The sequence below is a fragment of the Drosophila mojavensis genome, unplaced genomic scaffold (assembly GCF_018153725.1).
Source record: "Drosophila mojavensis isolate 15081-1352.22 unplaced genomic scaffold, ASM1815372v1 contig_49, whole genome shotgun sequence".
In the NCBI taxonomy this organism is placed as follows: Eukaryota; Metazoa; Arthropoda; class Insecta; order Diptera; family Drosophilidae; genus Drosophila; species Drosophila mojavensis.
In genome coordinates, this window is record NW_025318872.1 from 1344630 (window position 1) to 1371937 (window position 27308).

Below are 27308 nucleotides of genomic sequence, written 5' to 3' on the forward strand. Positions count from 1 at the left end.
AGATGCATTTTTATTATGAGCTGATGAGCCATTAAAGCTGTGTGAATGAATATTCTTAGGTGAATTTTTCTTAGCAAAATTTTGCGTTACGTGATCCGCTTTATTATATCCTTTTAGGGGTTTCGTCTGAGTTCCATTTTGAGGGAGTATCATATTTGCCGTTTTTAATGGAATTGCGCAATGGGAATTGTTAAATTCTGAAACTTTACTCTTATTCACATTCCATTTGTCATTATGCTTGGTAAGCTCAATTTGATTTTCGGTCTCCTTTTTAGAGAACGGGTTGAAGGACACCATAATAAAAACGATGCCAATAATTATAGCTACAAAGAGAAGGCGACGTCCCCAGATCAGGCACGGCGTCACCATCTTTTTTATGAACATTACAATCCTGAGCAAAGGTATAAGTGAGACTAAAAATTGTAAATTAATTGTGAAGGGGATATTAAAATACAATATCAATGATAATGCTCATGTCAGATTATTCAGCTGCATTTATTTAAGCATATATCGACTTCTGTTCTATTTCTAGACGATAAAAATGTGTGTGCAAAAAATGAACGAAACTTTAGACATGCATACAAATATACAATATTTATCTAAATATTTTCATGTTGTTAACATATGTATTGTAGGATTATGAAATTACGAAGTGAATTTTTATTCCCTGAAATCAGGGTATAATGGATTTGTTAAAAGTAGGTAACAGGCAGAAGGAGGCGTGGCAGACCCCATAAAGTATATATATTTTCGATCAGGGCGACGAGCTGAGTCGATTTAGCCCTGCCCGTCTGTCTGTCCATCCGCTCGTCCGGCCGCATGTATGAACGCGTCGATCCCAGAAGATATAAGGGCTAGAGACTTGCAATGTTTTCCTAGGTCCGTGTTTATCACGCGCATATTGAGTTTCTCTCAAAAAGCCGATAACTACTCCCGATATTTTGTTATCGATGGAAACCTTATCGAAAACTAGTTCGCGTATACCTTTAGAGGTAGAGTCCGTAGACTCATATGTATTTTATAGAATTTCGATTTTTGTTGTAAATTGTAAATTTAATGTCAATATCTAAAATATGTAAAAAAAAAAAATACAGTAAGTAAGTCTCTAGATATCATATTATTCAAAATACGTTTAAAATCATATACAATTATTGAATATTAGTGATAATAAGTAAATCAGATGAGTTTTCTCTAGCTATTCTGGTGTTCATGCACATGCATGAACATAGAAATATGACAAATATGAGAACATACCCTCTACGCATTTAACGGCTAGCATACATAAAATAGATAACATGTGCGACATGTATGGACTCTCACGATAGACAGATGAACTGTGACCCTGGCAATCGCAGCAACAAGAATATGTCAGCGACGAGCGCTGAGCCCTACCAACTCAGCGATAAGATAAGAATAACTAATAGATCCACGCTGAGCCTTATAAGCTCAGCGATAAGATAAGAATATGTAATAGACCAACGAACCTTACACACTCAGCAATAGACGCACTAGATTTAAGGGTTGAAAATATGCATGAGTCTCGGTACATAAACCCAGACTCAGAAGAATAAAGATCAATTTAAAACTAAACACCATCATAGTCAAGTGTATTCGTTCATCTGGTTTAAGATGTAGCTGCGTTCGTAGCTGTTTGAATAGCTTATATAGGACACGTATTTATTTTAGAAATATATTGTTTGAAACCGACATAAATAAAATACATTATAAGTAATCACCAGCTACCGCATACGTCCTGGGACAGTACTTTTCCGCATACTTTACATAGGCAATATTGGAGGCAACTTTGATGCGCTCTCTCCTGGACGCAATGTTCCATATGTGTATCATTAATGAATCCTTAGTTCTTGCCATAGTTTCCTCCAGGTACCTGGGCTCAGTGAAATGCTTCCACTCTTGCCAAGGAATTGAATAGAATGCAGTCGTATTAAATAGTCGAAATCCCTTGCAACTCTTACGACCGCCTTCTATGGCTTTCATGAGGCTGGTGCCACAAAATTTCAACAGAACGGCTGTCACAAGAGCTGGTCCATTTTGTGCATAGTCTTTCCCATTGAAATATTTTACATATCGCTCTAAAAATAGTTCAGCAACTTCATGACCTATTCCATCGGCTGCTAAACCGATGACAGCATTGCAGAGGGAATAGTTAGATTCAGCTCCCACATAGTTCAGGGGTAATTTCTCTAAGCTCTTCAGGACAATAATATCCATGTCTAAATAGATGCCTCCAAACCGATAGAGACTTATAAGGCGGAGGAGGTCAGATGTGTGCTCCATCGGAAAGCTGTGTATTTGAGCAGGAGAATTACGCTACATTCTAAAAGGAAATCAACAAGAATTTAAAACTTACCTAGAGTTAAGCAATTCGCCCCTTTTTACCCAATCTTCAATAGGAGTGCTCATAGCATAGTCCCTTAAATTTAGGTGACGAAAGTTCACGTTCTCATAGCTTTCGATGGCATCGACGAGAAGTTTTTGACGACCGACGAGCGGACGATAGGTGGGACAGGAAAACACAGTAAAAATTTGTAAGTTGGGATTATTCAGAGCAGCCGATTCTATTGAACAGGCTTGTCGAGCCGTCAGATTCATGACATAGTAACGTGAATTTCTATAAGTGCAGCTGGTCTCATGAAAGAAAATGCTGCGTCCTGGCGGAGGCTGTAAGCTTGAGTGTAGAATATCCTCTGTATCACTTTGATTTGAAGCAAATTCTGTTTCGAATGACTCTAAGTCAGAAATTTTGCTTAAACTTGTATAGAGATCCTGCATTGTGGACACTATAACTAACAGCATTAGAATAGCAGCCAGAGCTGGTATTACGAGACGTCGGCTTTTCATTAGTAAAATATAAAATTGTTGCTTTAGAGCTGCGATCATGATGAACCGTGCGGACTGTGCCTAAGCGCTTTACTAATTACCATCTAAGTCAATTGCGAATCATTCCGTCCATACAGCATACTGCAGTTACAACAGTCAGTTTATTCAGCTGCTTCAATTTGTATAGAGTCTTAAGTTATAGCATTCTATGCCGCTTCTCCAATATATTAACATGTGAATTGTTAGTTTGTATTACATATTTGGAGAATTAAAATATGTTTTTATTGTCTAACCGTCAATTATTTAATTGCAAGTGTGTTAAAGTTAAATGAATGCTCTTAGAAATAGCCACCAGCTGCCTCATACGTTCTGGGACAGTTCTTTTCCGAATACTTTACATACGCAGCGTTGGATCCGACTTTGATACGCTCTCCCCTAGAGAGCTTGTTCCACATGTGTATCATTAATGAATCTTTAGTTCTTGCCATAGTTTCCTCCAGGTACCTGGGCTCAGTAAAATGCCTCCACTCTGGCCAAGGAATTGAATAAAATGCAGTCGTATTAAATAGTCGAAATCCCTTGCAACTCTTACGACCGCCTTCTATGGCTTTCATGAGGCTGGTGCCACAATATTTCAACAGAACGGCTGTCACAAGAGTTGGTCCATTTTGTACATAATCATTCCCATTGAAATATTTTTGATACTGCTGTAAAAATAATTCAGCAACTTCATGACCTATTCCATCGGCTGCTAAACCGATGACAGCATTGCAGAGGGAATAGTTAGATTCAGCTCCCACATAGTTCAGGGGCAATTTCTCTAAGCTCTTCAGGACAATAATATCCATGTCTAAATAGATGCCTCCAAACCGATAGAGACTTATAAGGCGGAGAAGGTCAGATGTGTGTTGCATCGGATAGCTGTGTATTTGAGCAGGAGAATTACGCTACACTCTAAAAGGAAATCAACATGAATTTAAAACTTACCTAGAGTTAAGCAATTCGCCCCTTTTTACCCAATCTTCAATAGGAGTGTTCATAGCATAGTCCCTTAAATTTAGGTGACGAAAGTTCACGTTCTCATAGCTTTCGATGGCATCGACGAGAAGTTTTTGACGACCGACGAGAGGGCGATAGGTGGGACAGGAAAACACAGTGAAGATTTGGAAGTTGGGATTATTCAGAGCAGCCGATTCTATTGAACAGGCTTGTCGAGCCGTCAGATTCATAATGTTGGATACCGAACCTGGAGAAGTGCAGCTGGTCTCATGAAAGAAAATACTACGTCCTAGCGGAGGCTTCGAGCTCGAATATAGTATATCCTCAATAACATTCTCAGTTGAAACAGATTTAGCTTTTAATGTATTGGATAGGTCCTTGATAGTGGATAGTACGACTAGGAATATTAGAGTAACAACTAGAACTGGTATTACGAGACGTCGTCCCATGATGTAAACGCACTTCGACTTATTCTTCAACATAATGAACCGATGCTGCTGGGGATTAATCACAAACTAACAATAACACCAATAATAAGGTTTATACATCTTGAATTTTCCTAAATTTCGATTGCCGCCATTCAGTGTAGTCAGGTGTTTAATGTTTTTGTTTGCTTAAGACATTCTGGTTTGAAAACTAGAAGAACAAAACACTCCCAAAATGCTTGAGATACATTTTAAGTTCAGTGGGTGTAGCTATGAAGATTCAGATAGGTAGATATATAATGTTAATTTTGTATCATAACGTTGTTTTAAAAATGTTTACCGCCAAATTACAATAATAGGGAGAAATGGTCAGCTATTGTGATTGATTGCGGAAAATTTAATGAGCTCACAATAGATCCGATCATTTCGCGGTGAGTCCAATATCAGATAGTTTTAATTGTTCAATAATTTTCATATTGCACTATTATTGAATTAAGGAAAACAGATGAGACTCAATTGAGCAATTATAAGAAAAGTTAGCAGTCAATTAATTTTAAATTCTTGTTGCTGCCAAGCCACTGAAATTAATCGATATTTTCAAAGCATCCACGCTATATCATTTGCCCATCTCCAGTGTAACGGCACTTGTCAAAACGTAAGCGCTAAATTAGTTCTGGCGTGCTTTCACATTTATATTTTCACGTGGAATCCTAATATCAAAGTCCCACAATTTAAGGTTGCCAAGATGCGGCGCCGTGACATTTTACGTTTGTGGGCTCAGATAGTACAACACACAGGCATAGAGAAATACACCGCTGAGGAATGGCAGGAACACTATGAGGATTTCTGGAAATGCATGCAAACGAATGAAAATCCGTATATACGTGTTGAAAGTGTAAATAAATGAGCAGCACATATGTTTTAGTATAACGATTCAAATCGAGTTTTACTTTTACCCCATAGATTGACTTAATGTTAAAGGATGATGTATCAATTAAACCAGTGCAACAAATCCAACGGACAAAAAGGAATAATGAAGCGCGGATTGATAATGACGAATTGGAGCCACAGAGTGTGTTACGAAAACGCCTTAAATTAGAGGCGGATAAAATGTTATTGATGCAGAAATCAAATGAATCAAAAGTGGCTCCTGGAATGAAGTGTACGCGAAAGAGAAATATAAATGATAAAATCGAGGATCATATTCCAAATTCACATACCATTATTGCAGACGAGCCAATGACAAGCTCAAAATTACAAGATAAGAAAACAAGGAATAGAGTATCGTTATCTAATAGGGATAATTTGCCAAAAGGTAAAGCAACAGATAGGGCAGAATCTTCAATTAAAAAATTAACGAACAACAATTGCACTCCGAATGTCCAGAGTGACTCACCTGAGAAGTGGAATCTGCCAAAAGAACAGCTATCTGATGAAGAACAAGAAACTTTAAATGAACAGAGGGAACAACTTCAATTAGAGGAGGAGATTAGCCATCTAGAAGCTGAACTGGAGCAGTTATATGAGGCGGACACACAGCCTGAGAAACCGATGATGCAAAACAAAAATTCGAATAAAGAAAAGAAAAATAAAAAACTGGTGGATGAGCTGGAGGATGAGCAAAGGAAGCAAGAAATCGTTAGGATAAAAAAACTAAAAGTACAAGATAAATTAATTGATGAGATGGAGCTGGATAATGAAAAGCAAGTAGATGAACAGGAATTTTTAAATAAGTTGGAGCATGAGATTTGGATTCCGAAAGAAGACCAAGGAAATCTAAAAATAGAGGAGAAAAAAGATAAGAATGTATCAATGCAAGATAATACAAAACAAATAAATGTAGAAAAATGCCAAGAATCAGAGCAGCAAAAGTTACAAACGCCGCAAGAAGTGGAGGAGAGTATTTCGTTTTCAAAATCTGTGAAAGAGAAAGAAAAGCAGAAGGAGCTTACTGAGCCTGAGCCCGATCCAGAGCAGATTATTACAAATATCAAGGTACGTAATACAAGTCACAAACGCATTATTTAAATAAATGCAAAATTTTTTTCATTTTAGGAAAGCAAAAAAAATTTAAAAAATTCTTTAGTAGAGCTTTCCGTGCAGAACTTGTCAAAGAAGGCTGAAGAGCAATTAGACAGTATTAATTTAAGCACCAGCGCAGAACCAGAATTAAATAAGAAGCTAACAGAAACCCGATATGGAATGCGCACACGTTCGCAATATGTAGAGAAACAAGAACCAAACAGAGCAAATCAAGAACAACAGCAAGTGAATCCGAAAAAAAGAAAACCCAGATCATCCCGTAAATCAAATGCTGTAAACTTAATTTGCGTTACCCTAGAGTTCTCGCCACCTAATCAATTTTTTTTGTTACCACAGATTAATGAACAGATGGCGCATATGCCAGAAAAAGCAATCGATATGTCTCCAACCAATCATGCAGCTTGTACTGCGGCTCCTGTAACTGAAAAAGATTCGTCATCAATTGAGCCCGAAAATCTCAGCATAACTCAGTTAAGTAACGATTTAGAAACTCCAAAAAGTGACGATTCCGTAACGTTAAACCAGACGGATTCTTTTGAATTTGGCAAACCAGATTCGACATATTCCAAAGCCAATTGTGAACTAGAAGATAAGCTCATCAAAGAAGTCATGGAACTGGCTGTACCAGGTGGCGGAAGTACGGATATAAGTCAGTTATTGACTGACGTTGGCAAATGCGAAATGTTTCAATCAGGTGTGGAAGAAATCGATCGTTGTTTGGAAGTGTTCATTAATAAGACGCCTAGTGAAATTGATCATCAGATAGCTGATACATCTGAATTTTTCGATAACTTGCCCAGTCTATCAACTTTAGTGGATAAAACGCCTTTGGAAATGGAAGTACTAATGAATGATACGCTCAATTATGATGTTGATGTCGAAGATGATGATGATGATAATGATGCCATATCGGTGACCACATCCTGGGATGGCGATGATCAATTGCCAGTGCCGAATCCCGTGTTGTCTGAGAAGGAATCAACTATTGGAGAGCAGCCTGAGATGATTAAGTCCACTGCAGAGACGGACCCTGCAATACAGAGCAGAGAATCGCTGTCCTACCGCATACTCAAAGGGACAGATACTCAGACAGAGAAGCTGCAACCACATAAAGAACAAGTACAACCGACTCAAACTGTTGTAGACCGGGAAATGATGGAGCTGCAGCAGCTAGCGCCACAACAAAAGAAGCAGACACGGCCACAGCCAAGGAATGAACAAGTTATACAGGCTGAGGCACCATTGGACGTGCAACCGAATCAAAGTGCTGTAGACCGAGACAAGATGGAGCTGCAGCAACCATCGCCAGAACAGAAGCAACTACTGCAGCAACAGCAATGTCAAGAGCGAGGGCAGCAATCGCTTCCACGGTTGCAATTTATTCCATTACATCGTACAATTAGACAGGATTCGTTACCTACAGAAGAAGCCAATAATGTCCCCCTTTTTGGGCCTCTATATCGTGTGCCTTTGGAACCAGCTTCCACCGCTCAATCCGCTATTCCAAATGAGTGCAAATATTTTATATTTGGCATTAAATGCTGGGCTTATTTGGACGGCCGCTGCCAGGACAGCAACTGCAATCACAGGCTGGCGAGCCCGTGGGAAGTGCAGCGGAAGCTGAACCAGATGACGACCGATAAATTGTGTGACACCTACAGCATGGTCTTGCGACATGGCTTGTTGTTCCGAAACTATTTTATTATTTTCGCTGAGATCTATGGCAATCGGGGCATGATGTCGTATTTAATGAAAATGGTTGAGGATTGTGGCTTATATATGGCGTATAGTGCACCCTATATCACGGAGCTCTACTCTATCTTGATGCGTTACAATCTAATGCCACAAATGGCAACCGACCACATTATGAAGCATCTATGGGGTCCAGAAATTGGTCAAATCTATCCGGAATTTGCTATGCAACTTCTCCGAATTCTTGCGTCAGCTGATTGGTTTAACTATGTGCCGCAACTGAAGCATCTCTTCGAGAATCAGAAATTTCCCATACCCGGCGAATTCATGATATGCTTGACTAATGATGCCATTGCCAAAAAGGACAACGCGCTCGTTAGGAAAGTCTGGGAGATGATGCTCTTTTGTCCCATAAACCGAAACGATGCCACATTGACTTCAGTCGTGCAAATTGTGAACGATTGGTGTTTATCAAATCCGTCGACAATGCTGCCGCAGCAACTGCAACAGCAACCAAACCACCCATCACAGGAAAAAGAACAGCCGCAAATCTTAAAGAGACGCTTCAACAATTCCGCTCAAAGAAAGAGAGGGAGGAATAATTCGGCAAATCGATGATTATGTAAGCGTCTAAAAATAATATTAATTTAATAATAATAATCCGCTTCTCTTTTCTTTTTTTTTTTTAAAGGGCTCCTGGATGACTATCGCTTTTAACTGTTGAGCAGCACTAAGTGAACGAAATTTATACTTTTATTTTTATTTTTTATTGATTCTTACACAATTGAAATGTGTATATAATTTTGTTTTATTATTAACTTAGATTTATAAACGGATTTAAATACTTAAAATCTAGTTTTTCTTTTTGCCCCGATTCCAGTTTTTTTTAGCCCCGCCACCGTCACGGCCGCCACCCGCTACTCCCTTGCCCTTTCCCATGGGTTTCATGCGCTTCCGAGCGCCTGTAAACTGCTCGGAGTCATCAATATCACCAAGAGCAGCGCGTTTATTGCCTTTGCTGCCCTTATAGCTCTTGCTATCTTCTAGATCTTTTAGCTCCAGCTTGGCCGTGCGTTGCGCTTCGGCGACGCGTTCTTGCAGCGCCATCACCTCGTCCTCCTCGCATTTGTAGAGCGGCAACTGCTTGCCTAACAATTGCTCAATGCGCTGATACAGCTCAATGTCATACTGAGTGACCATAGTGATGGCTTGACCAGACCGGCCGGCACGTGCAGTGCGCCCAACACGATGTATATAGTCCTTGCTGTGCGTGGGTATATCAAAATTGACAACCACATCGACGTGAGGAATGTCGAGACCACGCGAAGCTACATCTGTTGATATCAATATGGAGCGATTCTTCGCCTTGAATTTGTTCAGAGCAGCTAAACGTTTATTCTGAGACATCTGACCATGTAGCGGAATAGCAGCCAATCCTAGGGCGCGCAGCATTAGCGCGGTCTTAACAGTATTGTTACAGGTGCTACAGAAGATCATGAAGCTGTTGCCTGCCAATTCGTTGAGTATATGCACGAGATACACATCCTTGTATTTAACTGGTATGAAGATGTAGTACTGTTGCAGCTGATCCACTGTTTGGTATTTGTTGGATACTTCCACCTTGACGGGATCTTTAAGAGATGCGCGCTGTAGCTTTTTAACTTTCTTTGTCATAGTGGCGCTAAACAGAAACGTGCGACGCTCGCGCGGTAAAACCTTTAATATCTTGTCTAGCTCCACCTCGAAATCCATATTGAGTATGCGATCCGCCTCGTCCATGACCAAGTACTTAATAGCCTTCAAATTAAATCCCTTCAAGTTCTCCAGATGATCCACCAGACGCCCGGGCGTAGCAATTATTATGTGCGGTTTCTTTGCCAGTTGCAAGCCCTGTGCCACCATATCCATGCCACCAACTACCACACAACATTTGATGCCTATGCCGCTACCTGCGGAGAGAGATAGAGAAGAAATCAATTGAAAATGTTGCTCATTTTGGGTTAGCATACCATAGAGATAACATTTTACTCAGAGGTAGTGACGAATAAAGAAATAATAATTTCATATTTTCGTTTAAGAACAAAAAATCAAAAAGAGTTTTTACATCATTGTGGATATATATATATGAATAATATGTATTTAACTAGACTCACCCAGTGCTTCGAACTGTTCACCTATTTGAAAAGCCAATTCACGCGTGGGCGTCAACACCAGCGCAAAATAACGCTGTGGATTCTCGAGCAATGCATGTAAAATGGGCAAGGCAAATGCTCCCGTTTTGCCTGAGCCGGTTTCCGCCAGGCCAATGATGTCTTTTCCCTGCAGTGCAACAGGTATTGCCTCCTTTTGAATTTTCGAGGGCGCCTTCCATTTCAGCTCTTCGCATGCTTTACATAAAGTCTCGTTAAGTCCCTACACATTACAAACAAAAATTATTGAATGGTGTTTGATATGCTTGCTTATTCTCAAAAATTTACAAGATCTTTCCATGTCTGCAGCTGTTCGCATTTGGGAGCCTCAGTTTCTTCGGATTCATCAGGGTCACTAGTGTCTTGATCTTCAGCATTTTCACCGTCAGCTTCTGCGTCATCTTCAATTTCTTCCTCACCACTTATCTCTTCCTCGGTTGTTTCCACTTGAGCTTGTTCGTCTTCTGAAGTTTCCGACATATTGTTACATATTATTCTACACTTTAGCTCTTGCGGATATTACCAGTCGCCACACGTGCTCGTTGAGAAAAGAACGCTACGGAGTAAAATGTGGAAGGCATATGCTATCGAAATAGTATCGAGTATTATTTAAGTAAGCGGCAACCCTTATTGAATATTCTGCAATATATCATAAAACTCCAAGCTAAATTTTCCTTTCAAATTATCGCCAACGCAACAAATATATAAGCATTCAAACACTCCTTATCAGTATTTATTTAAATTTATATAGAAAAATAAATTGGACACGGTTTACAGCAGCCCTGAACTAGTGAATGAACAAACCAAATCAAAGTTAATTTTTTCGGTTCGTTCACCTGAGGGATAGTTCGTTATGCTTAGTTCGTGAACATTTAATTTGCACGACAAAACGAAGCTAAAAAATAACAGAAACGTAACTAAATTTAGTGTTCAAATGAAAAGTAAGCACTTAATCGAGCACCACACAAGGCACACAATTCCAACAATTAGAATGAAATAGAAATCAATACCAGCAATATATGGAGGTGAATTTTTCGAGCAACTAAAACGCCCACCAAATAACCGAGTGTCAATTCCGATACAACTGAAACATTTACAAACTCTAAGCTGAGGTGTTAGTTTCCTATTTGTTGTAGTTGTTGCCGTTAGATAAGATTATGATGTGTTTCTAATAATCTACAATTACATTTTAGGTAAACCATAAAAATCCATTGTGAAAAATTGTGGGGTGGTGGGAGCAAAACGGATACTCAATAGTAAAAAGAGCGTAAGCCAGCGCAAAGGAGAGTGTGTGTGTGAGTGCACAGTGGAGAGGAGCATGACATGTATTTGATGTGTACTCAGCGGCCGAAGAGAGCGCATTAAACAAGAACAAAACACACGCACGCAACTGCGAGAAAGCTTCTTGTCGTTGTGTTGTCGGTGTGGGAGAGTCAAAGTCGGTTACGAAAAATACGCGGCGTAAAGCGTGTGTGGATAGCATAAAACACACATAGATACAACCATACACACTTAATCATATATACAGAGTGTAGTATATTTTGCGAAGCTCGCACTCCAAGTAGAGGCACACAGAAAACAGGGAAACAAAATGAATCCAGCAGTGGATGCGTGGGTTATTACCCAGCGGGAGAAGCTCAAGTACCAAGAGCAGTTCAAGGCACTACAACCCCAGGGCGGCTTTGTAACCGGAGCCCAAGCAAAAGGATTTTTTTTGCAGTCCCAGCTGCCGCCGCTGATCTTGGGTCAAATATGGTGAGTAGCGGAACTGACTCATTTGTTGTTAATATGTACATATATGCACACATACGGTTATCCACTATGCAATGCTGGCAAAGATAAGATGACAATAACAACAATTTTGCCGATACTTTGTTTTGTTCTTTGTTTTCCCATTTTGTTGATATGAACTAGAGATGTGCTAATGAATTGCTGCAAACTAATTCGTAGGCACGAATCACGAAAAATATAAAACTTTTTATATATGTTTTTTGTAGAGAATTTAAATTTTCTCCTTAAGTAACTCAATTAAATATTATTATTATTAGTTTATTATGAAGTTTTATATATTGGCACTGTTCACTTATAGTTAATCATCAGTCTTCAATATAAAATGGTCAATAACACAGTGAATTTATTAGACGGTTAGAAAACCATAGCAAATTATTAGCAGTTGATCCTTTTTTGAAAACTGATATTAACTGTAAAAATATAACAATTTTTGTATTTCTTTATTTCTTTTTATATTTCATGTTTTATTTACAATAAAAATAAAGAATAACTCGATATGATCTATGATTTATGTACTAAAAATTTCCATACATGCGTACATCTCTAAAATGTTGTTTGTGTTTTGCATGTGTAGGGCACTGGCTGACACGGACTCTGATGGAAAAATGAATATTAATGAGTTCAGCATAGCTTGCAAGCTTATCAATTTGAAGCTACGCGGCTTGGAAGTGCCCAAAACTTTGCCTCCCACACTGCTCAGCTCGCTAACGGATGTTGTAGGCGGTCCGTCGCCTGCCATGACGCCCCGTGGTTCAACCAGCTCCATGAGTCCCGTGGATGCATTGAAAAACATTGCAGCTGTACCGCCGGTCGTGCCCATTGCTGTTGTTCCACCTCCAGTTGTGGCACCACCTGTGGCGATTCCACCACCAGTTGCGGTTCCTGTTGCTGCTGTGCCCGCAGCGATTGTCTCGCCTCCGCAAAGCAATCCACCTAGTCGTCATATGTCCATTTCGGAGCGTGCTCCTTCCATCGAATCGCCGTAAGTAAACCAGAGAAGAAAAGAGAGACACTCTTTTAATATATTATTTCCTCCATCTACAGTCAGGCAGAGTGGGCCGTGCAGGCGGCACAAAAACGCAAATACACGCAGGTGTTTAATGCCAATGATCGCACCCGGTCGGGCTTTTTGACGGGTGCCCAGGCCCGTAGTGTGCTTGTGCAGAGCAAATTGCCGCAGGTAACGCTGGCGCAGATTTGGACACTTGCCGATATAGATGGTGATGGCCGACTCAGTTGCGACGAGTTCATCTTGGCCATGTTTCTGTGCGAAAAGGCTATGGCTGGTGAGAAGATACCCGTTACTTTGCCACTCGATTGGGTGCCGCCCAGCCTGCGTAAGATCAAGTCGCGACCGGGTTCCGTCTCCGGTACTGTGTCTCGCCCAGGCTCGCAGCCGACGTCACGTCACACGTCGGTTTCCTCACAGGGCGCCGTCATGTCGGATGCTGATCCTACTGCCGGCTTGCCGCAAAGTAAGTAGAACATTAGATGTTCATTACCATGATAAAACCATCGATATATTTAGCTTCGTTCGAGGACAAGCGCAAGGAGAACTATGAGAAAGGCAAGGTTGAACTGGACCGCAGGCGTAAGCTAATGGAGGATCAACAACGTAAGGAGCGGGAAGAGCGCGAGCGCAAGGAACGGGAGGAAGCAGAAAAACGCGAAAAGGCGCGTCTTGAAGCTGAACGCAAACAACAGGAGGAACTGGAGCGTCAGCTTCAGCGTCAGCGTGAAATCGAGCAAGAGAAGGAAGAGCAGCGCAAACGTGAGCTGGAAGCCAAAGAGGCGGCCAGAAAGTCGGTGGACAAGCATAAAAATTCTAAGTGAATATTATTAAATAATTACAATTTCTTCTTGATAGGGAGCTGGAGAAGCAACGTCAACAAGAATGGGAACAATCACGCATTGCCGAAATGAATGCGCAAAAGCAGCGGGAGCAGGAGCGTGTACTCAAGCAGAAAGCACACAACACTCAGCTAAACGTGGAGCTCAGCACACTGAACGAAAAGGTACCTAGAGCACACATGCAAATTCAATAATAACTAAATTCGTCTCGCTTACAGATCAAGGATCTATCGCAAAAGATATGCGATACACGCGCTGGAGTTACCAATGTCAAGTCAGTGATTGATGGCATGCGCACTCAGCGCGACACTTCCATGAGCGAAATGGCGCAGTTGAAGGCGCGCATCAAGGAGCAAAACGCAAAGTTGCTGCAGCTAACACAGGAACGAGCGAAATGGGAAGCCAAGAGCAAAGTAAGCGGTGCCATACCCGGCGAGTCAGGACAGCAAGAGCAGCTAAACGCAGCGTTTGCGCACAAGCAGGTGAGGAAATCTGAACAAGATCTCAAATAAAATATACGGAATATTTAATGTTTAATGCTTATGTTCATTGTAGCTGATGATTAAGCAGATCAAAGATAAAGTGGAAAATATTAAAAAAGAAATCGAATCCAAGAAAGAAGATCTCAATTCGAACGATATAACCATGCAGGAGCTGAAGGCCGAGCTTTCTGCACTGATTACCAAATGCGAGGATCTGTACAAGGAGTACGATGTGGAGCGCACGGCGGTGCTCGAATTGAAATATAATCGCAAGAATGAGACAGCCACAATAAGCGCCACATCTGCTTGGGATACTGGCAGCGCTTGGGGCAGCACTGCCACCAGTGTGCCAGCTGCTGTCGATGCCTATAGTGGTTATGGCCTAAACAATGATACAGCCGCTGCTGAAACGGTGGCCGCTGTTGATCTGAGTGGGCCGGCGCCTGAGGGTTTCGTTAAATATCGCGCCGTTTATGAGTTCAATGCGCGCAACGCAGAGGAGATTACGTTTGTGCCAGGCGACATAATCTTGGTGCCTCTGGAGCAGAACGCTGAGCCCGGCTGGTTGGCCGGTGAAATTAATGGTCATACTGGCTGGTTTCCCGAGTCCTACGTGGAGAAGCTGGAGGACGGGTCAACAGCATTGGCAACCGGAGAGGCAGTGGCAGTGCCAAGTGTTGCTGATACTGCTGCGACCCTTACCAATAGCTACTTGGACAATAACGCCTTGGCGGCACAGTCAGCGCTGGCAGCAACTGACGCTGCTGCTGCTGTTACTGATGCTGCTTTAGGCGATGTCGAATACTATATAGCCGCATATCCTTATGAATCCGCCGAGGAAGGTGACCTGAGCTTTAGCGCTGGCGAAATGGTCATGGTCATCAAGAAGGAGGGCGAATGGTGGACGGGTACTATTGGCAATCGGACCGGCATGTTCCCATCGAACTATGTACAAAAGGCCGATGTAGGCACAGCTGCTGTCGCCAATTCAGCTGAAGCTGCAGTTGAACCTGAACCCGTCGAACAGGTGAGTCTATGTCATAATCATTTAAATCACAAAATGCAGTCAAATATAATAATACTGCAACTGCATAAAGTAACGCACGATTCGTGTTTAACCATCATGTGCTCATCTACTAATCCAATGCTTTTCATTTGCTGATCCCCAATATCATCAACACACATCACGATGCTCGCTCGTCCAGGAGGTCACACACAATGGCATTAGTGCTTCATATGCTGCTCAGCCAGAATCAGTAGAAGTAAAGCAGTCACAGACCCAGCCGGCCGAGCTGGAGGAGTCGCACACAAACGAAGATCTCGACACTGAAGTATCGCAGATAAACACGCAATCCAAAACACAGAGCGAACCGGCCGAAAGCTACAGCCGGCCCATGTCACGTACTTCTTCCATGACACCCGTAAATAGCTGACCTACATGCGCCCACACTTCCAGCTCCATAAAACTTAACTAATCCGTACTTCGTAAATTACTTTGCAGGGCATGCGCGCCAAGCGTTCGGAGATAGCACAAGTTATAGCACCATACGAGGCCACCAGCAGCGAGCAACTGTCGCTGACACGTGGCCAGCTGATCATGATACGCAAGAAGACCGACTCCGGCTGGTGGGAGGGTGAGCTGCAGGCCAAGGGCAGAAGGCGTCAAATCGGTTGGTTCCCGGCCACCTATGTCAAGGTGTTGCAGGGCGGACGCAACAGTGGACGCAATACACCCGTCTCTGGCAGCCGCATCGAAATGACCGAACAGATTTTGGGTTGGCTATAAAACTTATCCAACAGTTGAACATGTTTTTAAATATAGTTTTTTCTTCACATTCAGACAAGGTGATTGCTCTATATCCGTACAAAGCACAAAACGATGATGAGCTCTCGTTCGAGAAGGACGACATCATCAGCGTACTGGGACGCGATGAGCCGGAATGGTGGCGCGGCGAGCTGAATGGCCTGTCTGGTTTGTTTCCCAGCAATTATGTGGGACCATTTGTTACGTCCGGTAAGCCAGCGAAAGTGAATGGCACTAAAACCAAGTGAATCTCCACAACAAGCGCCAGCCACAACCATGACGATGCTTTACAAGTAGTCACACCCTCCTCACACACGCGCTCTCTTTTCTCCCACATTCCAGTTTATTTTGTGTATCTAAAGCTAAAAATTCTATTTTAATTTCTGCCTTCATATCGAATAAGTAAAGCCAATTTGTTCTCGCCACGCCTAACATCTCGGAAGCTATTTATCTAATGATTTTTAGCTTTAATTTGTTGCAATATCTACACTCATGTATGATTTACCTATATGTATATTGTTAATTGTTATTATTTAGTTGTTTAGCAATTATTTAATTTTAAGTTAAATGCCCAATCCAAACACGTTTGTATCCTTGTTAGCCAATCTTTAGCTTTAATTGATATTAATTTGCATTTACATGCATGCATATACATATACATATACATATATTTACTATACGTACATTTTGTGTATTTAGTCCATTGATTTTGTATTTATTTTGTATAATTTTTTTGTATTTTTACCTGCTATTATTTACACATTGATACAAATATGTTTATTCTGTATATAAAAAGGAAGTCCAAAATCGAAAATCTAATTGATTTTTATTTGAATCTTTAAACTCTTTGCTGATGCGCGCAGGAAACGTATAACGAGTCATCGGGTTTGGTCTTTAAACGGCGTTAGGAGTACGCCGCACACAACAACAACTACAACAACAATAAAACCAGGTCTTCACGGACCCATATATTAAGTTCATCTAAAAATTAATCAGTATCTAGTCAAAATTTAGCGAGATTTTTTTAGTTTCGTAACTTTGTTCAAACTTTTTAAAGACGTCTTATATTATCACAGACCATCCTAATTGTACCAAGAAATTTAATAAGTATTAAAAAATTATGAAGTTGTTTAAAAGTTAGGACTCTCGCTCTCTCACGTTAAGGCAGTTTATCATCTTCAGCTTTATAGTTTTAAATATATGAGATATTTTATTTGACTTTTTTTAAGATTCAAGGATCTTGTCGTAAAATCAAATGTGCAACTTTAAAGAAAACTCATAAATGTAATCAATCAAATTACCATAAAGAATACAAATCGCAATCGAAATCAAGTTAAATACAAACATATTTAATAGTATATATACACATATAATATGCATATAGAATGAGACAAAAGAAATACATAATTATATCAAGGAAAATATTTCAATTTTGTTGTATTAGATGTGTTTCACTCAATGCATATACTATAAACATTTAAAGTGTTTTTCCCCCAAATCAAATCGAAAAAAATGCAAGATATATATATATATATATATATATATATACTAACTACCTTTGAAACTACACACATATATAAAGATGGTTTTCTGTGTTTTCCAATAATATGCGCATGTGTTTGTATATAACATCTATTTAATGTTAATTGTTAACTAAATACTAAGCTCTCAGAACTATATATACAAACAAATATATATATATATATACATATAAAAAATTGGTATGGAAGAGAAGGCTTAAAAGCACACATACAACAGTATTGGTAATACGTATAACATCTTTAATCGCTTAACTATATATATGATTTTTGTTTTGTTTATAGACCTGATTTAATTGTTTAATACTTTAAGCGCTTACTTTAACTGCCATATTTCAATTAGTTTTGCAAGCAGCATTTAAAGCGGGATTAAAAGTTGATTAGAATACTGTAAAACAAAAAAAAAAAATCAGAAAAAATAAAATAAAAAAATTATTGTATAAAATTTGTGGGTAGAACGTTATACGACTTCAATACAAGTTAGCTATATATAAACATACTATGATCTAGTGCAATATATATACAGCTATATTATGATCTGTTCTGTTATGCTGTGCATCAGTTCTATGCTAGTTATGGTTAAATATATAAATATACTTGAATATTCTAATAATGCTATATCTACAATGAAACCACTCACACTCTCGATTGCCTTTCAAAACGATATTCAGTAATTAACTTGATGAAAACTAATTTAGTAACTTGTTATTGCATACCATAAACTATACATATATGCATCTATATAGGACCTATAACAAAAAAAAAAAGAAAGAAATCCAAATCGATTAACGAAAAAACAAGAAAAGCTTTTCCTAAAACTTGCCTCATTAAATTGTTTTCGTATTCTTTTTTTTTTTTTTTTTTTTTTTTGTTTTGGCAAGTTTTTAGCTTAAACTTTAAAAACATATTTACATATGTGTGTAGCTAATGTTGGATTGATTTTGAAAACAAAAACAAAATATGATATATATATATTGAGTAAATGATATAAATTTCTTTAGCAAAATGTTAAATAGCAAAAAAATAAATAAAAACTATTCATGTTTACCTTAAGTATGGAATGCACACTTCTTATAGAGCCAAACACACAACAAACACTCACACACACTTGCATACATATAATGCTCATATAGGCGTATTTGTTTTTAGTCGTTAAAGCGTTCATGAATTTAACTAAACAGTAAAAAAAATATTATAAAAAAAAAAAAATAATAAAAAAATACAAATGAATAAATGGCAATTATTTAAATATGTACGCATTAGCTAGCACACACAAACACATAAAGATACACTTTAAAAGCGAAATGATGACCATCGATATATATTTACCTACAGACTAACATACACACATACAGACATATGCCTATATATATAATTCAAAAATTGTACGCTATGCACATGGAACTTGAACTTCTTATGTAGAAGTCTTGTTTATCGGTTAGATCTGCAGAGAAACAAACATAAATACATGCATAAATACATACTAAACACAAATATATATACATACATATATATAGAACGAGTTCTTCAAGACATGCTAATATTAAAATGAGAAAATACCAATAAACATATTAAACTATATCAGTTTCAAAAAGGAATAAGATTATGAAATTAAAAAAGCAAAAAAGAAAAAAATTAATACATATTTGGTGAAATAAATGTATAAATGAAATTTCAAACAAAAACTTTGATATTTGTATAGTTCTTTGGCGGCAGATGATGTCAGAGATAAGTTTATATATAAAATATTTCAATTGATATTATATTCATACCACAAAAGTCTCTGAAATAGTTTTAAATTTATTTAGTTATTTTATTTTCAAATACAATTTATAGTATCTTTTGATTTTCAATTCTCTAGATATTCGTCTTATGTACTTACACAGTTTTCAAAACTAAAATTCAAAGCGCGCCAACGGCAAGCTCAACCGCAATCTGTGCCACAACCGTAACCGCAAGTGCCACCGCAGCCTCAACCGCAACGGCAGCCAATCAAACGGCGTTACGTCCTCTGCAGCGCTTCTGGCAACACTGGCGCTGCAAGCCAGAGCCTGAGCGCAGTGATGCCATACCAGACGAACGGTTGCGCGGCAAAATTCAATCGGTCCACATAACGAAGCGCAGAGATGGCCAGCTGATGGGCTGTGCTTACGTCACCTTTGCATGCAATGAGACGCTGGCGCGGGCAATGATGGAGGACCAAAACAATCGTCTGGTGGGTCGTGGTGTCATCATGGACTGGCAGTTGCCCAAGAAACCCAATTGCACGCAGTGGCGCTGCTGGTGCTGAGCCATATTTTTTATTTGCTTTTGAAATGATATGTAAATTGCATATTTTTGATTTTTCATTTGATTTTTATTTTTAGTAAAATTTTCTTATACAATATTTAAAATCAGTTTAACAGTTTACAAGTTTTTTTGTGTATTATTTTTGCTGTATTTAATTTCCATTTTAGGTTTGTGTTTTGCTAAATAATTAGGTGAATTTTACTCTACTTTTTTTTTACCATATTTTATAATATGCACAACTTAAGGACTACAGTATGAAAATTTGCAAACTATTTTTAAATTTCTTTCAATTTATTTGGTTTAGTTTATGCTCTCAAGGAATTTATTTGTTGAGCTGTCGTTAATTATATAAAGTTTGCATTGCATTTACATATTCTGTATATTTATACATAGAAAACGCGCTCATAAGTAACACAGCTCTGATTTTATATCATTCATGTATTTTATTTCATAATTTTTATTTATTTCTTCTTGTTTGTTTTCTTTTAAGTGAACGACAATTCACAAGAAACTCGCACATTTCTTGCAGCTGTTTATTGTCTTTCGATTAAATAATAGAAAATATGTATTTTAGTTAACCAAAGAAAATTTATTTTTTAATAGTATAATTTATATCCAATCTTAACGGAATTTTCGGTAAATTGTATTTTTATTTTATTTATTCAGCTCAAATGTGCATAGTTAGAAGGCAATTTCTTGGATAAACTTAGACAAAGAATCACGTAGGACACAAATCTAGTAAACAATTATCGGTTAAGTGCGTTGCAAGTGAAATTGTACGTTTTGAAATCAGCAAATTGATGATAGAAATGGATTCTGTTCATTGAGGGCTCTTCACTTAATTTTCCATATATTATTGGGTTTTTATCTCGATCATACAGTCATACAGTCAAAATTCACGCATACTTCTTATAAGATAAGATTTACTCTTTGGTCGTCTCGAGCGACCCTCTCGTGCTAAACTTTCACATTATTCATTTTGTGGCTCGTAAATGTTTACAAAAATAATTTATAAATTACACAACTCTTGCTAAATAGCTATGAACTAGTTAGTATTTATGTAACATACTAATTTAGTTTCACTTATGAATACGTTTTTATTTATTTATTTATTTATTGGTATTATTTCGCAACTTGACTGCTTATGGCAAAAACTTTCGGCTTACTTTATACACGCTGATTAACGAATACTTCAGTAATTAATTAGTTAGAAAGTATGACTAAAATTGAACTAAACACTGTAGCTATACCGGTTAGAAACACAGTTCAAATTACGCTCAAATATATTTATTTTGTATATATTTAATATAAATTTATCTAAACTAAAAGCAAAAACAATGTTTCGACTTAATCTGAACTTTGGCTAAATTGTTAATGATAACACAATTGTTTCTGGAACACATTTGCATTAGGCTTTTTTAAATACAATGAAATACAATAGAATATGAATATATATTTAAGTAGATACGTTTCCAATTTTTCAAAGAAGCAATCAAATTTGTGTGCTAGTTTAGGTAGGTCGGTAATATACCCTTGCAGAGAGAATTCTAGATTTGTAAAGCATAGAAGATTTGATCTCTTTATATACTTGATAGCATCCGTATTCTACATTTTAAAGCAACTCACAAAAATTTTTGATATTTTTCTTAAATTTAAATTTGAAATTTAAAATTTTGACCTTGTATATCAATTATACAAATTGTTGCTATAGAATCCCATCTGCAAGGAAATTAATCTGCGGCAAGCCGTCGGTAGCTGTTCTCCCTTGGTATATACAGATTTTTAGTTATTTAGCTATAACATGATGTTTCTTTCATTCTTTTTTACTTTTAAGCCAAAATGTATGCACATATAGAACGAACTATATATAGCTATGTTGGGGTTTTATCGTTGCTGATCTCAGTAGAACATTTCGTATTGGAAGGGACTAAATCTGGACCGGACACGGGCTGTCCAACTAGCTGGAGCAGCTGCATCTGCGCTGCTCGACACTCAAATGATGCTTTCATCGTTGTTGCGAGTCAGGCGAATGCTCGTGGTGGTGGTGCTGGTGGTTGGACCACTGCCAGATGCTCCACCACCACCAGATCCGCCGCGTCTGCCCAGCTCGTGTAGGCGTGGCGTGAGTGGGGCTGTGAATGTGGTGACCACAATATTCTCATCGTCATACAAATCGAAATCCTCGCCTTCGTCATCGTCCTCGTCCTCGGTGTCGCTGTCAGTGTCCTCATAGTCTAGCAACGCGGTGGTCACTTGATTCTTGCAGCCCGGTACGCCCACAGTAGCACCGCTCACGGCACCGGCGCTCATGTGTCGGATCTGGGCACGTGGCGTCGATGCCAAGCGGGGCAGCAAAGGCTCACGGCCCGAATGCATTACTCTCTCGCTCGCCGTGGAGGCGGAGACGGAGGCGCCGGTATTAGTAAGCGGCATCGCGTCCCAATCATCCCCATCCGCGGGTTCGCAGAGCGATTTGGAGTGGCCGTGCTGATAGGTGGATTCCTCGGGTATTGTATCACTGTGATTGTGTTGTTGTTGTTGATGTTGTTGTTGTGTGCGGTTGGGCAATGGATGTGAAGAGAGAGTCGAGAGAAAGTAAATGTCAATTTCGGTTTCAATTTTGATTGAGATGGAGCGATATTTGAGCATGGGTTACAATGAGACTAAAACAACTAATTCATTAACTAGGGGCCTCTACCGATAGATAACTAGGAAACGAATTAAATATTGTATTAATTACTCAATACTTTTAGCAAATAAGTAGTTTACATATAATTTGTTTATATTATTTTAATACTGAAATCACTACAAAGCAAGGAAATTGAATAAGCAGAGAATTAAGTGAGCTCTAGTCGAGAGTATCCGACTAGAAAAAGTCCTGAACCCAATGAATATTATTGTTTTAATTATAATCTAATGTAGACTTGTGCTTATAGCATTATTGCAATAATCGATATTATTACCATCATTATCAGACGGTAGAGCATTCTGCAAGTTCACACACAGTATCTTCGATGATCGAAAACATAATTACTGATTCGGAATTTGTTTGCATCTGGGTTGGCAGCACTACAGAACCTGGGATAACATATTTCTCCTTTCTATTTGTTAAGCACATTAATGTTCAATGGGTTCTGGGTACTCAAAGAAATAATTATATTAGAGAATAGTTTATAGTAAAAAATGAGAAGCGTAGCAAGAAAAAGTAAACTTTAAAGCAAATTTACAGAGTGAGAAGACAAGTTAAAGCTAAAGTATAATATGTTTTTTTATTTTTTTATTATTATTATCATTAATAGATAAATGGAAGCGCATATAATTTTTCAATTTTTCAAACAACTGCCAGCAGTTTGTTGGGCTATTTTCAAAGTAAAAATGATTTATGGTTGAGAATGTTGAATATTAGTATTTAATTGCGGAGATATATCAATGTAACTGATTGAACTGAACTTATGTTCAGGATTCTCTTTCTAATAGACTATATAATTGCATTTATTTATATGCGATAGACTGATGAGAAACTAGAGAGTAATACAAAAACCTCTAAGATCAGCAGAGAAAATAAATTTTTTTTCCTATAAGTCAACCTCATAAAATCTATATTTTTATGTTTTCTTTAGCTTTATAAACGTGATGCTATTGGGCTATTAACTTCTGTATTGTTTATTATTTTTTCATTCAAATCAATCCTACTATATATTGTTCTGTACTAAACTAAATATTTCTTCTATTTTCCAGCCCTTTCATAATGATACAAAATCCATCTATATTTATAAATGATTCTATTTATATATCAATTGATACAAACAAACCCAATCAATCAGTTACAGGAATACCTCTAATAACACATATAACAGTAATACTTGTTGGGGTTAGCACAGTTGTTATCTATTTGGTAATCATATAAAGCAAGCCAAAATACTTACACATATTTATGAATCATATATTTGATATATATAATTAAGAGCCAATAGCCAATAAATACTAGACTTTTACAACAGCTCGACTACTATTTTGGATATTGTGTATATAATTTGTAATTGGAAAATATTGATATATGTGTTGTGTTGTGGTGTTTACTAAGTGTGATAGAAGCATTTGGCTGTGGCATAGACAGCTGCTATACGGACTCAATTGAAACGGCGCTAAAAATACAATTCAAAATTATAAACAAAAAAGTTGAAAGCAATGAAGCAAATTTTCGATAACAGCAGCAAATTGTGCAATTTGTTTTAGTAAAATGTTAACTACATGTTAAATTACAGAGTAAGTGTTAATAATGAATCAGTTAGTCGAAAACAGAAAACTTGTTAATAAATTATATATATATACAAAAATTATAGGAAATTAGGTTAGTTGGGATAGTTACACCAATCTATTTAGTTCCTGCCTAGGCTTACGGACAACTCACACAATTATGGAGCCCAGTTCTGCATAAAATACTTGATGAGTGCGATATGAAGTAATGCCAATTGCCAGAGAGATTGAAAGTTGAAAATCAAATCATATCTAGATATATCAGTTATATATATATGTGTATAGACTACGCGAATTTTGATTTGCACTGACTTAATGAGATATGCGTGGACTGATCTCTATACAAGTTATATATATATATATATAGGACACATATATATATATAAATATAGTTTCGATCATAGGTTTTATTGTGTTAGTTTCTTTTTGTCTGGTTTACGATATAAGATTAGTTGAAATTCGACATTGGCCGGCTTTAGTTGCATTGCATTTTGATTGCCCTTTGGTGGTATTATTTTTGGGCACTCGGATTACTTTGAATAGTACGTAGCGCCGCTGCTCTCCGATGTGGGTGAGCTATAGTTGGTTGTTGAGGAGTTGCTCGGGGAATTGTAATTTCCGGCTGTTTGATTTGCTGAATTGCTACTGCTGACTGTGGCGGTTGTTGTAGTAGTACTTGTTGTTGTTGTTGGAGCTGTTGTTATTAATATTGGTTTGACATTGATAGCTGTTGTTGTTGTTGTTGTGGCTGTTGTTCTTGTAGTAGTTGTTGTTGGTGTGTTTTCTAGTAAGTTATTAGCGCCAGGGCTACAGAGCAAAATTCTACTGGGTCTGCGTCCAGTTGCTATAAGTCTGCGAAATCGTTGCCACGTCGCGCATTTCGCATTTATATATATTTTTCGAAATCAAATTGAGAGCACACAAATATTAAAGTGTTACAAAAGAAATCGTGGATAATTTAATTCGCATAAGAGAGAATATGTGTTTATATTCGAAATATAAAAACGATCAGCGAAATCAAAAGCAAATTGAGCGAACGAACTAATTTTTATGATTATTTTAATTTTCATTATTAACATTTGTAAAGAGCTTGGCTTTTTACTCAAATAAAGTAGCTCATAAATATTCTCTTTTATATATTTACATATATCATTTTACGCCATTTTATGCATGCTTAGCTTACGAAATTTTATAGCATTTGTTAGTAAAAGAAATGAATACTAGTAAAATGCAAAAATATATAAATAAGATACGATATGAGGCAGCATCCCAAAATTTGGTTTCCAATTATTTCTAACAAAATAAAGTCTTAAGTTGAGTCTGCTGTCGTTATATCTCTTTGAGCTCATACGAATTGGGGTGGAAGCTATTGATTGGCATTGAACAAAAAATTATATTCTAAATATTTTGATCCTTGTTTAATGAAGTTTATGGGATATACAATATAAACAGTCCTAGGGAAAACTAAAGAAACAAGAGACAAGCACAGAAACGACCAATAACACCCACATGCATTGCACATTCAAGCTACATAAAGACAAAACAAAACACACACACATACATATATGTGCACAATGTGTGTATGTGTGTGTGCGCGTGTGGACAACAAAGTGTGGTAGTGTGCCGCAGGTGTAACAAAGACTTACCCGCTAAGCTCCAGCATGGAGCCACGTCGCACGTTCCGGCGATGGCTGGCCGTAACCGGAAAGGGTCCGGTATGACCGTCCGGCCCCACCAGGTGAGCGCCCAACGTGCTCGACGAAATGGACTGTGAGCGGTTGTCCAGCCGTGGATTGTGCATGGACGTCGAAGCAGTTGAATTCATGGCGTTGCCTGCATTGGGCACAGCCATTAGATCCTGGCTGGCTGTGGCTGCATCCACCGCACCACTGCTGTTGCTGCCAAGGCCCAGGCTGCCGGCCTTCGAGCTGGAACTTTCGCGACGGAACAGACCTATGACGGACTTGGGCTGTTTAGGCTTGTTTATACCACCTACGTGGGCGTGAGTCGGGAGCGAGCACAGTTGGTTGCGGGCAACATCAAAATGTACACGGTATCGAGAGATAGAGAGAGACAGAGAGTGTGTGTGTGTGTGTGTTTATCGGTGTGTGGGCGTGGGCAACAGTTACCAAAGGATAAACAATGCGGCAAAGAGAAGAAAACACAAAGTTTTGGAAATTAAAGAAAATAAAATCATATAGAAAAACAACTGCATGTGATTTACGATCAATTAGAATTTTTTGGTTTGTTTCGTTTAGTATCGAGCTCAAAGCTGTGGTGCACTTAAGAAACACAAGAGAAAACTATATAGTTTACCAATTATACATATTTAGTTATATACACATGTAACTTCAGTTATTTACATATGTTTATTTTCTTTCATTGAGTTTTTTTAAGCCAATTTACATTTTAAATTTGAATAGCAGAAACAGAAATAGTTGAAGTCGTAACGGAAACGGAACCGGAATTTGTACATTCAGTGTTGGAAAACTGGCCGTTCCCGTCCGTACTTGGAGCTGGACTGGCTGCTATCTCGTCAGCAGCTTGATTAACTTTGTATCTTACCTAGAAAGGTGGCGCTGGGCGAATTGTATGCCAAATATTCCTTGTTTGAGGCCCAGGCGGGAAATTCATTTTGCTGCACTGCGTCCGTGCTTTCATCGCCCTGGCGCTTCCACGGCAGCTGCGACTCTGTGGCTGTGGGCGTGGCTACGCGACGTTCGCCATCTGAGTCGCGTGATAAATTGCGATCCTCTTCAGGTATTGGATGCTCCGCCACTATGGGATAGAAATGTTGATTGTTTTTCAGTAGATTTTCAAACTGGTTTATCTATTCTGTGGCATGCATTGCGCGTTCAACTTGGCTAGTTGGCTTAAGCTCAGTTATCGATATCTACTAAATATCGGGAGAGGAGGATATGAACAAAGTGCACTCAACTAAAATGCAAACAAAATCCGTTAGAATCGGCATACATAAATCAAAGTGAATCGAATCGAGATGGCAAAGCTGTGAAACGTGAACCGATTCGTCAGCTTAAGGGATATCGGAACTGGCGTTAGCTGGTCTGTCCATTTTCATTTCATTTTTCATTTTTATATTTACAAAT

The 27308-nt window shown here is 38.4% G+C and overlaps 5 protein-coding genes across 39 annotated transcripts in view; 2 read left to right on the top strand and 3 right to left on the bottom strand.

Annotated features, from left to right (window-relative positions):
• Positions 1 to 1660: 1660 nt before the first annotated feature.
• On the bottom strand, positions 1661 to 4368 carry LOC6577865 (lactosylceramide 4-alpha-galactosyltransferase). 4 transcript variants are annotated; one of them, XM_044009304.1, is made up of 3 exons: positions 4088 to 4179; positions 3829 to 3927; positions 3101 to 3762 (listed from the first exon to the last, which is right to left on the bottom strand). In XM_044009304.1, the coding sequence occupies exons 2-3, from the start codon at positions 3879 to 3881 to the stop codon at positions 3180 to 3182; spliced, it is 636 nt and encodes a 211-aa protein (XP_043865239.1). In that variant the 5' UTR covers positions 3882 to 3927; positions 4088 to 4179; the 3' UTR covers positions 3101 to 3179. The 4 variants fall into 4 exon arrangements, with proteins under 4 accessions (XP_002003797.2, XP_032585117.1, XP_043865239.1 ...); XM_002003761.4 differs by lacking the exons at positions 3829 to 3927; positions 4088 to 4179 and adding an exon at positions 1661 to 2305 and having other exon boundaries at positions 2372 to 3163; XM_032729226.2 differs by lacking the exon at positions 3101 to 3762 and adding an exon at positions 1664 to 2305 and having other exon boundaries at positions 3829 to 4368.
• A 524-nt stretch (positions 4369 to 4892) lies between these two features.
• On the top strand, positions 4893 to 8767 carry LOC6577867 (protein deadlock). 2 transcript variants are annotated; one of them, XM_032729135.2, is made up of 5 exons: positions 4893 to 5160; positions 5229 to 6260; positions 6321 to 6581; positions 6645 to 8622; positions 8692 to 8767. In XM_032729135.2, the coding sequence occupies exons 1-4, from the start codon at positions 5011 to 5013 to the stop codon at positions 8616 to 8618; spliced, it is 3417 nt and encodes a 1138-aa protein (XP_032585026.2). In that variant the 5' UTR covers positions 4893 to 5010; the 3' UTR covers positions 8619 to 8622; positions 8692 to 8767. The 2 variants fall into 2 exon arrangements, with proteins under 2 accessions (XP_032585026.2, XP_032585025.2); XM_032729134.2 differs by having other exon boundaries at positions 6321 to 8622.
• A 55-nt stretch (positions 8768 to 8822) lies between these two features.
• Positions 8823 to 10770, bottom strand: LOC6577868 (probable ATP-dependent RNA helicase DDX47). Of its 2 annotated transcripts, XM_002003764.4 has the most exons (3): positions 10478 to 10770; positions 10154 to 10412; positions 8826 to 9949 (listed from the first exon to the last, which is right to left on the bottom strand). In XM_002003764.4, the coding sequence occupies exons 1-3, from the start codon at positions 10667 to 10669 to the stop codon at positions 8853 to 8855; spliced, it is 1548 nt and encodes a 515-aa protein (XP_002003800.1). In that variant the 5' UTR covers positions 10670 to 10770; the 3' UTR covers positions 8826 to 8852. The 2 variants fall into 2 exon arrangements, with proteins under 2 accessions (XP_043865238.1, XP_002003800.1); XM_044009303.1 differs by lacking the exons at positions 10154 to 10412; positions 10478 to 10770 and adding an exon at positions 10010 to 10086 and having other exon boundaries at positions 8823 to 9949.
• A 239-nt stretch (positions 10771 to 11009) lies between these two features.
• On the top strand, positions 11010 to 19960 carry LOC6577870 (intersectin-2). 7 transcript variants are annotated; one of them, XM_032728357.2, is made up of 12 exons: positions 11012 to 11130; positions 11383 to 11944; positions 12555 to 12962; positions 13025 to 13455; positions 13509 to 13782; positions 13848 to 13995; positions 14050 to 14313; positions 14387 to 15340; positions 15519 to 15734; positions 15815 to 16088; positions 16154 to 16327; positions 19542 to 19960. In XM_032728357.2, exons 2-12 carry the CDS (start codon positions 11781 to 11783, stop codon positions 19943 to 19945), a joined length of 3711 nt encoding a protein of 1236 aa, XP_032584248.1. In that variant the 5' UTR covers positions 11012 to 11130; positions 11383 to 11780; the 3' UTR covers positions 19946 to 19960. The 7 variants fall into 7 exon arrangements, with proteins under 7 accessions (XP_015021343.2, XP_032584248.1, XP_015021344.1 ...); XM_015165858.3 differs by having other exon boundaries at positions 11014 to 11130; positions 19517 to 19606; XM_002003765.4 differs by lacking the exon at positions 19542 to 19960 and adding an exon at positions 16981 to 18430 and having other exon boundaries at positions 11015 to 11130.
• An 845-nt stretch (positions 19961 to 20805) lies between these two features.
• The window catches only part of LOC6577872 (sodium/hydrogen exchanger 3), a 32082-nt gene continuing 25579 nt past the window's right edge, over positions 20806 to 27308 (bottom strand). For 14 of the 24 annotated variants that reach the window (XM_044009306.1, XM_044009305.1, XM_032729454.2 and 11 more), the window contains 4 exons: positions 26767 to 26979; positions 25848 to 26193; positions 24736 to 25053; positions 20806 to 22462 (listed from right to left, as the gene is read on the bottom strand). In XM_044009306.1, coding sequence (XP_043865241.1) covers positions 21937 to 22462; positions 24736 to 25053; positions 25848 to 26193; positions 26767 to 26979 — 1403 coding nt within the window. In that variant the 3' untranslated portion in view covers positions 20806 to 21936. Of the gene's footprint in view, positions 22463 to 23895; positions 24090 to 24735; positions 25054 to 25847; positions 26194 to 26766; positions 26980 to 27308 lie in introns of those variants that run through there. The other 10 variants (XM_032729463.2, XM_032729460.2, XM_032729465.2 and 7 more) reach the window with 4 other exon arrangements.